This window comes from Drosophila melanogaster, chromosome 2L, assembly GCF_000001215.4.
Source record: "Drosophila melanogaster chromosome 2L".
NCBI lineage: Eukaryota > Metazoa > Arthropoda > Insecta > Diptera > Drosophilidae > Drosophila > Drosophila melanogaster.
This window is the reverse complement of record NT_033779.5, coordinates 8,711,687-8,726,953: the sequence shown is the minus strand read 5'-3', so window position 1 is coordinate 8,726,953 and position 15,267 is coordinate 8,711,687. Positions and strand designations below refer to the sequence as shown.

General features: G+C 38.8%; 1 protein-coding gene across 5 annotated transcripts in view, besides 1 other annotated feature; it reads left to right on the top strand.

The window, feature by feature from the left end:
- Positions 1–3,784: part of a mobile genetic element that runs on past the window's edge.
- Positions 1–15,267, top strand: part of raw — a 30,781-nt gene that overhangs the window by 13,707 nt on the left and 1,807 nt on the right. For 4 of the 5 annotated variants that reach the window (NM_080050.3, NM_001201804.1, NM_164836.3 and 1 more), the window contains 6 exons: positions 13,584–13,690; positions 13,751–13,865; positions 13,935–14,280; positions 14,352–14,566; positions 14,651–14,809; positions 14,874–15,253. In NM_080050.3, coding sequence (NP_524789.2) covers positions 13,584–13,690; positions 13,751–13,865; positions 13,935–14,280; positions 14,352–14,566; positions 14,651–14,809; positions 14,874–15,253 — 1,322 coding nt within the window. Of the gene's footprint in view, positions 1–12,370; positions 12,831–13,583; positions 13,691–13,750; positions 13,866–13,934; positions 14,281–14,351; positions 14,567–14,650; positions 14,810–14,873; positions 15,254–15,267 lie in introns of those variants that run through there. The other variant, NM_001298830.1, reaches the window with a different exon arrangement.

Below are 15,267 nucleotides of genomic sequence, written 5' to 3'. Positions count from 1 at the left end.
AACCTTTCACACTAACCACGGACGCAAGTAATTTCGCAATAGGAGCTGTCCTATCCCAAGGTCCGGTGCATAGTGATAGGCCCGTATGTTTTGCTAGTAGAACCTTGTCGGCTGCGGAAACAAATTATTCCACAATTGAGAAGGAAATGCTGGCCATTATATGGGCGGTCCAATACTTCAGACCCTACCTCTTTGGCAGGAGATTCACTATAATCACCGATCACAAACCACTAACTTGGTTAATGAATTTCAAACAACCAAATTCTAAAATAGTTAGGTGGAGACTCCAGCTTCAGGAGTACGATTTCGAAGTCGTCTACAAGAAAGGCTCTCAAAATGTAATTGCTGATGCTCTCAGTAGACCAGAGGCCTCTGTCAACCATAACGAAGCCCTATCAATTCCTCAAAATGTTTGCCCCATCTCAGAGAAACCCCTTAATGATTTTAATATTCAGCTCCTGTTCAAAATAACCCCAGATACAAATAACGCCACACTGACCCCGTTTAAACACAAACTTAGGAGGGAATTCTGTAAACCCAATTTTCAGTATGACGACGTAGTTTGCATTCTTAGGCAGTCGTTAAAACCAAACAAGACATGCGCGGTATTTGCCCCCGACCACATTTTTCAAATGGTGGAACAAGCCTACCAAACCTACTTCTCAGCCCACAGTCAATTTAAACTCATTAGATGTTTGATCTTCCTCCCCGAAATTACTGATAGTACGGAGATCGAAAAAATTATAACCGACTATCACTATAATAGTAACCATCGAGGGATCGATGAAACATATTTACACATAAAACGACAACAGTTCTTCCCACATATGAAGGAGAGAATAACTCAGTTAATTCGAAAATGTGAAACATGTTTAAAATTAAAATACGACAGACAACCTCAAAAGATCACTTACCAAATATCCGAACTACCTTCAAAACCGTTGGACATCTTACATATAGACATTTATACTATTAACAAAAATTATAACCTTACTATTATCGATAAATTTTCTAAATTTGCGGCTGCCTACCCTATAACTAATAGGAATTGCATTAACGTAGTTAAAGCCTTAAAACATTTCATTTCCCAATTTGGTATTCCCAAAAAGCTGATCTATGATCAGGGAGCAGAATTCGCTAGCGATATGTTCAATAAGTTCTGCACTCAATTTAACATTGACCTACACGTTACGTCCTTTCAACAATCCTCTAGTAACTCTCCCGTTGAACGGCTTCACTCGACACTAACTGAGATTTACAGAATAATACTTGACGTCAGGAAACAACAGAAACTCAGTAGCGAGCATGACGAGATAATGTCCGAAACCCTAATCACATATAATAACGCTATTCATTCTGCAACTAAACATACCCCCTTTGAACTATTTAACGGACGTACTCATATATTCAACCAAACAATCCAGTTCAATAACGAACACGACTACTTAACGAAATTAAATGAATTTCGCGAGAAGTTGTACCCCCTCATCACGGACAAACTTTCAAATGACGTAGTTAGGAGAACCCTAAAATTAAATGAAACCCGAACAGACCCCGTAGACCTACAACCAGACACTTTAGTCCTTAGGAAGGAAAACAGACGTAATAAGATTACACCCAGGTTTTCGATTCACAAAGTCAAACACGACAAAGGTCATACATTGATAACTGCTAGGAATCAAAAACTACACAAATCAAAAATTCGAAAAACAGTTTTGAAAAAAGACAAAAGCAACAACGTACCCAACACTGATAATAACTGACCCCACTACCTCTTAACTTACCATTTCAGGTTCACCCTTGTGCCAACTCAGGCTATCCATGTCCATTATTTAAATGATAACGCCCCTATAGCCAAGATAGAACTAGGGAAAGCCTTACTAATTGAGAGGTACAAAATAATTAGTCATGTAATCAACCTACAAGACTACAGCAGATGTATGGAACAATTCCATCTGACCATTAATAAATTTAACCCCGATTCCACGTTGACGGACTCCGTCACAATTTTAAAAACCAAATTAACCCAAGCCCAAGTAAAGCTCAAAGCCCTTACACCTTCATATAGAAACAAACGGGGTTTGATTAACGGATTGGGGAGTCTAGTAAAGGTGGTTACCGGCAACATGGATGCCAACGACAATAAAGAAATACATGAAGAACTTGACAATATAAAGAAAAATTCCGAAGTCAGTAACGACAATCTCCAAAAACAAGTAATGTTTAACAACGAAATACTTATCCGGTTCGAAAATATCACGGACCATATAAATAATGAACAAATTTTGATAAGTAAATTCTTTGATACCTCACAAAACAAAATATACAAACACTTAAACTTACAAGATACCCTTCTGGAAGAAATACAATATTTAAATAGGATTAATTATAACATAGAATTATTCATTAACCACCTAAACGACATAACAGAAAGTATGCTATTGGCGAAAATAAATATAATTCCCAAGTTCATCCTAAATGAACAAGAAATGGATAAAATAAAAACAATACTGGAAAAACAAAATATCACAGTCAAAAATGAACAAAGTATATACAATTTCCTACAAATGAATACACTAAATTACGAACAAAAGATTATTTTTAATATCAAAGTCCCAATTTTTAAACAACCTTTTCATACCCTCGCCAGACTAGTTCCATTACCAATAAATAACACATATTTTGTAATAACCCCAAATTACCTAGCTTATAATATTAATAATAAGAAATTTCATATGACCCGTAAATGCCCCAAACTGGATAATACATTCTTGTGCGACGAGAACTTCTACGTTGATACACCACAGAACAACACATGCCTGGAACACCTTTTGAACGGAGAAAACAGTTCCTGCGATGTACGGGAAACCGGCCCCATCACCGACGTGTTCGAGGCAGAGAGAGGTTACATCTTCGCATTCAACGTGAACAAACTGAAGGTATCCCTAACAAACGGCTCCGAGCTCTCAATAATGGGGTCAGCCATCATCAGATACATTAACGAAACAATACAGATTAACGGTATCGATTACGACGGCACGGTTGACACGTTCCCTGAACAGACGGATTTTGATCTTCCCCCCATGCGAAAAGTAACTAGGAATACCACTATTACGGTACTAAGCCTAGAAAAACTGCACCTCGAAGCCACCCAAACAATGGATAAAATCCTGGCCGTCCATCACAATACTATACAGCACACCTGGACACTCTACACTCTGCTCGGATTGGTAACGTTCCTAGCAGTCATCTTATGGCTGCACCGACGAACGAAACACATCGTCCACATCCACGAGGATCATCACGTACCAATCTACGCGTCATCCATACCTTCGCTATGGCCGTCACTTCGAACTGGGGGGGGAGGAGTTACCACCCCACCCCCTAAACCCCCACGCCTCTAAACAAATCATCGGACACTCAACCGGGAAGACGGCAACTGGAACACCGCATCCGGCCGAATGCTGACATTCCGGCCGAATGCTGACATTACACAAAAGTCGCACTGCAACATTGTCCCCAGCTAGCCAGCCACATGCCGAGTCGGCATGTTCATTATGCTTACAATTAAGAACCTATGTACTTATGTATAAGACGAAAACGGAGGACTCGAGTAGCCACTCTCTGACAATAAACTTCATACTGATTTTGAACTTCAAGAAAGTCAGTCGTATTCTTTATTGGAAATCTTCACACTACAACTATCTGCTGAAACTTAAAAACCTTCATACATTTACACATCATATCTTCACAAAAGGCTCCACCCTCGATCACGGACGTAACTCGCGCATTAATTATTCCATCGACATAATTGAGAAACGTGCTGTAAACAATTAATTGAAAGACTGCAGAGAGCCGAGCCGTAAATAGTGGTGTAAATAGTATTTGCATCCAGAACCAAACATAAATATCATATAGCGAACACTGAGCTAATCGTTTAAAAATACGAACAAACGAGTCCGCAGAGTGCAGATTGCACTTTGCTGCAATCAGCGACTAAGAATAGCCAGGCTATCAGAACTAGTTTATATCGATGTTCCGCCATAAAAAAATCGGCCATCTAAAGGGCCAAGCTGTAGAAGAATCAGGAAATTATATTTATTGTATATATATCCCCACTTATTGCCCGATAATGACAGCCGATAAAGTCGCATTGTGATTGCGATGGATGAGCCAATCAAGTGATGTTGTCACCTCCAAAAGAGTTTTGGCATTTATTTGGCTCGAATTGATAAAACCGAAATCTGTACATATAGATTCAGTATCCCTATAGACAAGTTTAAGGGTCGGATTTCGATGATAAGCTCTGCTGATAAAGTTGAATTATAGATGATCCAATCGATCGATGACACCATCAAAGTATTTCCAAACAAATCAATGCTCAACACAGTGATGTGGTCACCACCAAAAATTTTGGTGCTGATGCAGTAAATGGTGAAATTTTTGATGATAAGTTTGATAAGCGATATTGGCTCAGAAATTGGGTAAATAAACGGTTGCGATCGAAAGCAAGAAGTGTTTGCTTTATTTATGAAGTTGAAGTTAAAGTTCGCTTTTATTAAGCAAATATTGATGAATTCGCTTTCGTGCACGAACTACTTGCGATGATCTTGGCCACATATCATTCACTTGCACTTGGTCTATTTTCATGGTCAGAACGAGCAGAGTTTTGGCTACACTCAGTGCCTAGCCTCTGGCTATTAAAACGTTCATTATGCAAACTAAAAAGCGCTTTAAAAATGTATTCTTTTTTTTTTTGCATTGTTTACGAATGTCTATTTATCCGTCGTTTTGTTTACGCGAGCGTGTTCTAAAAATAATATGCATCATCCAAAGTCAAAAGAAAGTGTGAATTTTTGAGGGCCATAACTGAGGCTACTTCATAATTTACAAAGCAAACACATCAGCAGCTAAAATGCAAACAACGAATTTGAAAAAGAAAAAACAAGACCACCACAATTTAATGGCAATATATAAAGAAAGGCCATTAAATCACGTGAAAGCGCAAAAAAAAAAGAAGATATATGTATCTAGCGAAATATTAACGGCGAAAAAGAAAACAATTTTTTAGAATATAATTTTAAAGTCTGCTCAAATTTTGTGTGGGTTCTGATTGTGTTTCTTTCTTGTATTTATATATATTTATTGTTTTTAAAAAAAACTCCCAACTTCTTGGTTCTTTCGAATTGATAGGTAGCTTTCTTTGTATTTCATTTCATCGGGAAGAAAGAAGCTAGTTTTGATTATTACAAAAGGATTGTTTATAAATACATATGTATCATAATTTTCCATAAAAAATCACCATGACTTCACTACGCATTCCAGTTCTTATATATATAGCCTGGAAAGATCAGCTCCACCCACAGATTCCATAGGTCGTACAAACAATTCCGAACCTCGAACTGACTCACATTTCTCCGCTTTTGCATTTTACATTCACCTATTACAGGAAACCAGATGTCGAATCGATCGATGCCTCACTAACCTTGCGCAAAAACCGATTATTATGTGGGTTTCTGTGCTATCGAACGCTTCGATCTGGGCTTTTGGTTCTTTGTTAGTCGACCGAATTATGAAAGCATATATGTAACCTATTTATTTTCGAAATGTTGACCTCATACGCACTGTGTTGCCCAAGTGGGAGTAAAACGATAGCGGCCAAATGTGTCGATGACAACTTCATTTGGCGCAGCATGTGGACGGATGATTGACCGACTGACTAACTGACTGACTGACTGGCTGGCTGGCTGAATAACCGGCGAATTGTACGGTACTGATAGATTGGCAAACTGACAAGGTGACAGTACGTAGGCCTTTTGTTCTAGGCCGACGATGGTCGTCGAGTGTCGGGTTCACTATCTCCATACTTTCAATCAGAAACCGATTGAAACCGATTCATGACATCACCATCACCATCATCATCAGCCGTCCGTAACATTCTGCCCCTTTCCGCTTGAGTGGCACGCTTAATTAGTAATTTAACACAATATTAAATAAATGTGAGCCCTCCGGTTTTCAGTCGTTGACCCCCTCCCCCCCCCTGCCAAGTTGACGCCCCTCAATCGCGTTGTAATTCCTATTAATATAATCCAATGCGACTTTTGTTTCTTCATGACATCAAAAGTTCGTGAGCTCGGGTGTACAATTTTCTCATAATCGGAATTTCATCGAGCATTCAGTTTAGCTGTTTCTTTGTATTTTTATACTACTTTTTTTTCGGTCCGGATGGAGCCATTGAAAAGCTAAACTGAAAACAGAATGAAAAGCTGCAGAAAGAAGCACTGCACGCGAGCAAAAGCAAATCAGTTGCCCGTTTGCTCGTCTAATGAGCAGTCGTGTTTGTCTGCATCTCGGCTTCGGACTCGCTTCCTATAAGGATTATAGTTAACATTTATTCAGTATCCTTATTACACTTTAGAAAAAAAAGCCAAAAAAAAATATTGAAAATAATTGGAAAAAAGGATTCAAGGATTCGGAATCAAAAATTGAAACTACATTCAATTTGGTAAAATTATAATTTGCTTTGAATTATATTTGTAAAATTTTAAAAATATTTGTAATTTTTTTTTTAAATCATTCTCCCTTCTACAACTTAAAATTTACTTTGAATTATATTTGTAATTTTTACAAAATAGTTGTAATTTTTTATTTAAATCATTTTACATTAACCTTTTACCGCGGTAGAGTAAGCAATCTTCCAATTTGCCAAACTCTTGATTCGCTTCGCTTTCCCAGGGAAAGTCACGCTCCAAATTTTCCCCCAAATGCTTGGCGCGCATATTCTTTTTCCGGAGCATGATCGAATCGTGTTCGCACGCCAATCTAAATCGATTTCAGTACACATAGATCGACTGTTCCCAACGACTCCTCGTCGACGATTCGGCGATTGGAAATAGTATAGAAGTGGAAGTTAGATTAGATTAGATGCCAGTGCGATAGGGCAAATCACATTGTACACTCCAGAGAAACCCAAAAAGATTGGAAATCAGACAGTTAAGCCAATATACAAGCCAATTCGTTTTTTTTTTTTTTTTTTTTTTTGTCTGGCCTCCAGCTGGATGGAATTTCTGGCCGAGCACCGCCAAGTGCTGGCGAAGGTAAACAAATTACCCGCTAGTGATATCATGGCGCTCTACAAATTTGGTATACAATCGAATAAATAATAAATAAATGCAAACAAGGCGAGAGGGCCAAAGAAGCAAATAAAATACGAAACACAAATGCTTAAGTGTGGAGCGTTAGAAATAAACGTTGATGTCACAAACCGCAGAGGAGCACCACCAAAAAAAAAAAAACAAAGCCTTAATAAATAAAGAGGTATGAAATAAAGTCGCTGGCGAAGCGCAGAATAAAGCGAAACTAAAAGGTTATAGGACAACGACTCTGCAATCAAGATATGAGCCGACGTACCACTAAACAACTAAACCGATTCCCAGACAAACGATGACGCTATATCTTCTTCAGCAGGCGATGGCCTAACTGCTTTGTGAAAGTCTCGGCCTCGGCCCATTGTTGTTGTGGAAATTCTGGCCATGATTGCCTTGCCAAGACTCTATAAATAGTCGGTGCTCAAAGCAGGCCAAAACGGCGGCAAAAAAATACCGGCAAAAGCGGCGCTTTATAAATAAACAAACCAACGATTAATCGGACATGAATACCTCTTGAGGTAGGGTTTCTACCGAAGTGACCAAAATGGCTAAAGCAGGCAGGTAATTAGCATAGCTTAGAACAGGCCATAAATAGAATCTGTACTAAATGATAAGCTTAAAACAAGCCAGACACTTTGGCAAAAATACACATGGCCAATTTTAAGAAGAATTTTGATTCGAGTCATTAATTTACGAAGAAGATAAGTTGCAGGAGAATTTCCTACTCTAAGAATTGCCCATTTTGTTTAGCTGTTTATTGTAGGTACAGCGAATTATTTTTCAAGCAATGATGCTGTTATTTTACCCAAATGTAAATATCAAATTTGGTTCTTGCTTTTTCCTTGAAAGATACGGAATCGCTTTTTATGGGGCTCTAACCCTATCAAGGCTACTGAACTCTGCAAACTTATCAGCAATGCCAAATGTTATTTAGCAAATTTATTTGTTGTGCAAATAATTATATTTTTATAGTTTACTGTACTTATTAGGATTATGCCAAAGAGAAAACTTAATTTTGTACTTGGTACAAAATTTTTTCAAACCGAGTTATTGACCAGTAAAAACCTTATCCTTGTTATTTTCAAAACTGTAGCTACCCAAAAAATTGGCACTGTCTTGTTAAACACAATTAACTGTCAGAATATTGGCTTACTTTGTTAAGTGAAATTATCAACATGCATTTGCATACAAAGATGATAAAATTCCATACTCCATTAGAAATTCCATTTTGCTTGACCCATTGCTGGTATTAAGGGTGTGATTTATTGACTTGGAGTCTCTGGGCGCTATTGCGATATCATTAGCGATAAATGCAAGGGAACACGGATTTAGATAAACACCGGAACATCTGCAGAAAGTTCAAAGAGCACTGCGATGACGCCAGACAGTTTCATTGATAAAGCAGATAGCTGATAGCGCTTATTATATGGAGGAGATATGTATTGCCAAGATTGCTTGGATTTGCTGTTGGCCGGCCCACCAAAAACAGCTGTTCTGTTTCCTCTCTTTGCTTTTGCTGAGAGGCGCTCTTTGTTTGGCTTCTTTCTCTGGTGAGTAAGCGTCATTTTTATTATTAGTTATGACCTCATCATCGATTATTGCCGGGCGAGTTGCGCTGGTGTTGGTGTGTCGGTGTGTTTGTATTGAAACGAGTCGCCGCTGAGCAAGCTGCACTAGCCCCCACACTCCCTCCCCGACTCTTTGGCCCCCACAATGCCGCCCCTCTCTCGTTCTGTCACTCTCTATCTCGCTCTACCTGTTACCAACAGAGAGCCGCTAAGTGTACATGAGTGTGTGTGTTTTGGTGAGGGCGCCACAAGTCTTGTGCAAACATACACCTGAAGAAAAATGTCGGCTTAATTAAAACTTTATTTGGAAAAGAGTTATTATGTGGGATTTAAGCCCTTAAAACAGAGCACTTCTAAAATATGTATTTATACATATACTTCTATATTATTCTTTTTCCCAGCTTATTATTTAATTATTGTGATAGGCAAATATAAAAAATTGATTAGAAAGCTATGGGTTTATTTTTCTTATCAATTAGCAAACAAACATGCTTCCTTTAAAAATCCAAATTGTTTAATATCGAAACGATAAAACTGATCTTAATTGGTGGTATTTAATATGTCATAGCCAAGTTCTACATTTTCTTTGAGTGTAGCGCGAAACACACCTCTCTTTGAGATTTGCCTACATCTTTGCATAGATGACTGCTGATTAATCCGCGTGTGGTTGACATGTGTTCTATAAACTCGTACGCAAATATTTTGCGCTTGATTTACAAGCTGTTAAATGCAAATATATGTACGTTTAGTCAGTCAGAACTCGTACTCGCTGTTGCTTTTGGCCGACTCATAATAACATCATAACACCTCCTTCCCGCCGAGATTGCAAACTGTCAAATGCAAATAGCATGTTTACTATTGTGTTTTGCTGATGCGACTAGCAACACTTAATCTTCCTTTCTTTTCTCACGCGCCGAGTTCAATGTACATTTTGTCACTTTGTTCAATTGTGTTCGGAAATTGTTTATTACTCATTTAAAAGGCAGTTGACGCGGCGCTTGGGTCAATGAAATCATTTCCACAAATGCATTTCTCAATGGGTATCTGTTAGCTGGAAGATTGTACATATGTAGGTATGTACATTGACCGCAACGTCATTCAGCTTGGCCCCTGGCCAAAAATGTTGCATGCGATTTGTTTGGAAAAGTCCATTTATCATTTGCGGAAATGCTGATCTGCTGAATACATTGATCCATAATATAGCTTATAATAGCTTATAAGCTGACTGGATAAAGTGGAATTTTAAAGAGTAGTCTACTCGTGTTTATCATCAAAATTTTCTTAATCTAAAGGGCATGGCTTCCTTGATAAAATTATAAGTTTATGTTACATTAAATGTCATTCATAAACCCCCATTGAGAAAAGAACGTTATTAGATAAGCTGCACTTTATTGATGAAGCGAATATACTGTATTGATTTCGACATTCTTTCATTCACTAGATAATAAGGCCGATAAAATTGTAATCAACAATGATTATGTGCTCTATCGGATGAATCACAAATACTCCGTTTTTATCTCCATATTTGATGGCCTAATGTCTATTACTAAGTGAAACACATACAAGGATTTCATTATAATACAATTCTGCTGGCTACCGAAAGATAGGCCGATTATAGATTGCCTTGTCTTGACTCATTTGTAAATGGCATAACGTTATCTTAAGCACGTAGGACCAGAGTAAATGCGAGATAGAGATACGAAGAAAGAAAGGACCTTGACTCAATACCTTGGCCTTATCTGCCCACCTATTAATGGGTCGCCACGTATTTCCGGTAGCTTGGTGGCTATGCGCCATTCATTCCGGCATATTTTACGTACCTCTTTTCTCTTTGTTTTTCCACTCGGTTGGTCAAAACGCAAAACATGTTTACCACTAAATTTCGTCGCAGTTTTAGTAGCTCATCATGTCGGGGTTCTTAGAATCTATCAGGTTCCACAATTTCATCATAAGAGCCGCTTGTGAATCATCCGTGACCTGTTTGATTTTTGGAGCAGACAATAATGGAAAGTACCCATAATGTATGCTAATTTTCATAGTATTTCCTTATGTGGTGGCAATTCGCTGAACATATTTTATTCTAACCACATGCATCTGGAACATCTAAGTCTTTCAGTAATGCGTTACCTTAGAAAATCAAGATATGTTTCTATTTTAAGATAACACTTTGTGCAACTGCATACTTTGTGTACTCATTATACTGCCTGTTTTCCCATTAAGTTCCTTCAGGAAATATATCATCTGAATATAAACTGAATATACTGAGCTGATTCAACAGCTGCTTTTACATTTATGACCAAAATTGAAAATCTATTGTTTGCATCGCTGCTGCACTTCCTCGTGTGCACGGAACCTCCTTCTCCTCATCCCGGAAATGTTTCGACAGCCAAATTTGAGCATCGACTGGGGGACGTTGCTCCTCCTCTTTATGGATGTGAGATCTCTGGTTTTGCCGTGTTTGTGGTAAACAAAGCATAAGTTCTGCGGCTGCTGCGTCTGTTTGCCATAAAAATTCCAAAAAAAAGTAAGCCTAACATATATGGCGCAACTTCACCCACACGAAAACGCGGCGAGGCAAACAGAGGCAGAAGCTGGCCAAAAATAGAAGGCCAGGCCAGAACCAAATAAAACGGAAAGAGAGGCCAGGCCAAATTTAGTGAATGATGTGGGGCTGTGGGCGTGCCTAGTCGCTTGATGTTGATGTTGATGCAGTCATGTAATTGGCATCTAGACAAGTTTGACCGCCGTCTGCACTTGGTCTTGAGTTGTTTCACAGCCAGCTAGTCTGTGTTGCCAGAAATTGGGAGCATAGACTTGGAATACTCAAGGAACATACAATCATGACAAAAAGATAATCTGCATTTAATTAACAAAATTAAATAAAAGTAACTAAAATCAAAATGGAATTCATTTTAGCATTTTGGTAGCTAAATTGGCAAACGAACTTGCCGATATTTCCATCAACTTTCTCTTCCCTTCTAAAACACGGTCTTTCTCTGACATAATCGCCTGGTATAGGGATTTACTTTGCCACTTTGTTGTTTGATTTTCTTGGCCCCTTTGTTGCACAGCTTATGTTTTGTTTGAGTGAGTAGCGGCCCAAACAGTTAAAAGACAAGTTTGTTGAGCTATAAAACCAAAAAGTTGCTCCTCATTCATGATTTTTCATTCGCTCGCTCGTTTTGAGCGACGCGTGTTGGCCGATTAGGGAAAATGTTGTAAATTTGTTTGTAAATATATAGATGATATATAAAGATGATATAATGTAGCCTAACGATATTTTGTAAATTTATGTAATATCATTTAAAAAGGAACTTCAATGCAAAGTTGGTCCTTTATATACAATATATACAAAATTCTGCGAAATAAAAGTTAATTATCTACAAATAAATATAAAAGTAAATTTTCTTTATTTTGTTTTTAATATTTACCGTCCACTTACATTTTGATGACATTTGAAATAAGTTTTTTAATTGTTTTTCCGTCTGCTATTTGTCACTTCACTTGACGTCATTTCACAAAATAGCTCTCTATAAATGATAAGCCAAGTCGGTAATCAAATGAAATAATTCTCGGCACTGAATGGAATATATTAACAAAGATCGTTCTTGAGTTCAGTCGTGATTCTCATGCCGAGAATGGAATAAAAATTATTTCAAACCCTTTTACGCAATATTTTACAACATTTAATTATTTGTTGTGTGCGGTGCAAATTGTCAACAACGCAAAAGATATATTAAGAAATATACGCGAATTTGTGGATGAATTATATTTGCGTTTTCCATTTCAAGCTCGCACCAAGTGAAATAAATAGGAGCAAAAAAATAAAGCGAAAACAGTTTCGAAATAAAATGGAAATCAAGTAACTGCGCCGCAGAGTATTGCTCAGCTATATACGATAAATATTACCCATTTAGCTGCTTGCCATCCCGTTCCAATCGGTTTTCTCCCATTGTGGCTGGCATACGCTACGTATACGCGATATTTGAATTTCCATTGCACAAATGATGCAATTGTCAATGATATTTTTGCTGCTTCTGATGACGATGTCAGTGTTTTCTTGCCAAAACACGGAAGACACCGAGGGAGCCGACGAAGCTGCCGCACAAATCTCGTAATATTTTCATGTGCATACTATTTTGGCATTGTTTGTATTTCGATTTTCCATTTAAGCGCTTACATGACTCAAATTGGTGGCTTTAAAACATGTGTCGGCCCCGGGAAACGTGACTGGCGTACGATTCAGATTTATAGTGATTTATTCGATATATATATATATATATATATATATATACAGAATTAAACTCGGAATTTGTTCGGCTTTTGTGTCCTTGGGCGGGTTCATTGTCGCCATCCATCTATATAAGGACGCAACTCGTTGAAGTAATTTCAGTAATTTCCCGAGTTGATTTATTTGGGCATTTTGTGAGTTAGTCGATTTACGATTTATTTTTAGTACAAACAAACTCATAATAGGCTAATCATCTGATTAACTCACTAATTTCCAATCGAAATTGATTACAGTCGTGCTTATGCTACAACGTGATCATTTTAATTCCTTATGCAATTCTGAATCATCAAAAGCTTTCTTTGTCTTTTTCTATTGATTTAATCATTTTGTTTACCTGTGCGCTCATATGAATATCATTCTATTTTCCTCAGCGGTTAAAAGTGCTTGAATAATTTTATAAATTGTACAACAATATGCTACCCAAATCATTGAGGAGCCAATAAATCGATAAATTGTGTAATAAGGCCATAAATCGTTCAATTAATGATTACCTCAGAGCGGGTTATTTATAAATCTCCAACAAAGTTACCAATTTATGGCTTCCCACTGATGATTTCCCCCTTTTTGTTCTTACAGAGAAGTTCTGAATGCATGGCGAGCAAAGGCCAGATGCAATGTGGTGCCCGACGAACGGACACAGGAACTCTTCCACGAGCTAAGCTTCCATCCTAGCCAAAAGCAGAGTAAGCTCTTCATAAATAGAATATAAAGTATACGTATTTAACAAATCTATTTAATAACAGTTAGCGAAATGCTGCAGACTGCCAAGAAAGTGGCCCGCAAGGGAGGAAGTGGACAGGCAAATGGGCTGACTTTTGGCCAGTTTTGTGTCTTAGCCGCGGATCTGAAACGTTTCAGGTAAGGTGCTATAGTAGCTTCAGAAACAACAAGAGATTCGAATTAACACATTTATTTTGTTCTCCGCAGAGCTTCAACAATTTCGAATCAGCCATCGTACTGCGACTATCAGTCTCTGTCCGCGGGACTGCTGCTCCCGGAACTAGATGATCCTGCCAGCTCGTCCAATCAAAACCTTCAGTCGCCAGCGGCCACCAACTCGTCACCTGCGCACAGCTCCAAGAAGCCGGATAACCACGGTACCGAACTGAGGAGTACCAAGTCCTTTAGCAGTGTGGACGATACCAAAAAGAAAAAGAACGCCACCAATGAGCCCGTCGAGGTTTTCCTTGGCGGATCCTGCAATCCGACAACCTGGCGAGCCGACGTTGCCATACCAGCCCTCAAGGAGCTGGGCATTTCGTTTTACAATCCTGTGAGTATTTCTAGAAAAATTAGCATCTCTTGGGAAGCCAAACTTATTTTGTGACTTTTATTTGACAACAGCAAGTATCCGATTGGACGCCCGATCTCATCGAGCTCGAGCATCGAGCTAAGGAAAAGGCCCGTGTATTATTCTTCGTTATGGATTCGGAAACACGCGCATCTGCTGGTGCCATCGAGGCGGCACACATAGCGGGTCAAAACTGCAAGCAGCTGGTGTTGGTTTTGCATCCGTATAAACCAAATCAGAAGATCCTCAATGAGCCTATTTCGCAGCAGTGAGTATTATCAGTCATGCGGATGATGAGCAACCTTTTCCAAAAGCCTAGAGTCTAAACTAAACTGTTGTTATTGTCTTGCAGAGAATACCTCGATCTGAATCGCAATCAGTTGATACTTAAGGAGCTGGTCTCCCGACGCGGTCTGCCCGTATTGGATAACATACCACTGGGTCTGCAGCGCACTAAGGATATCCTGGGTGGCATCAGGGATCCACCGTCCAAAATATCTTCTATTTTAGAGTAAGTTATACAGAATCCAATTCAATCCATTATCAACTGACTTATTTATTATTAATTTTCCCAGTACCGTTCGCGGCGCCTTTGATCGTGTTAATCCGCTAAACGATCTGCTCACTGTGGAACAATGCAAACGTGCTCTCTTATTCCTAGGCTATGCTCAGAGTTTAGTTAATTTAGACAATCTAAATAAGATCATTATCAACCAACGCGAATCGCTGAAATTGCTCCAAACGCACAGTCCAAGAGCTGTCGCCGATGATGCGGATGCCGATGGCGGCAACTGCAGCCAGCCCATCCTCCCCAGCCAGGAGCTCATCGACTTTGATCTGTTTTGTGTGATCTCGGCGTATCTGTCCGTCCTGCAGCAGGAGATCCATGAGAGCGGATGCATTTCGCCCATCAAGGGCACCAATGTGCCGCCACCGCAAGTTTACTTCACCAACGGTATGTGCCAAACT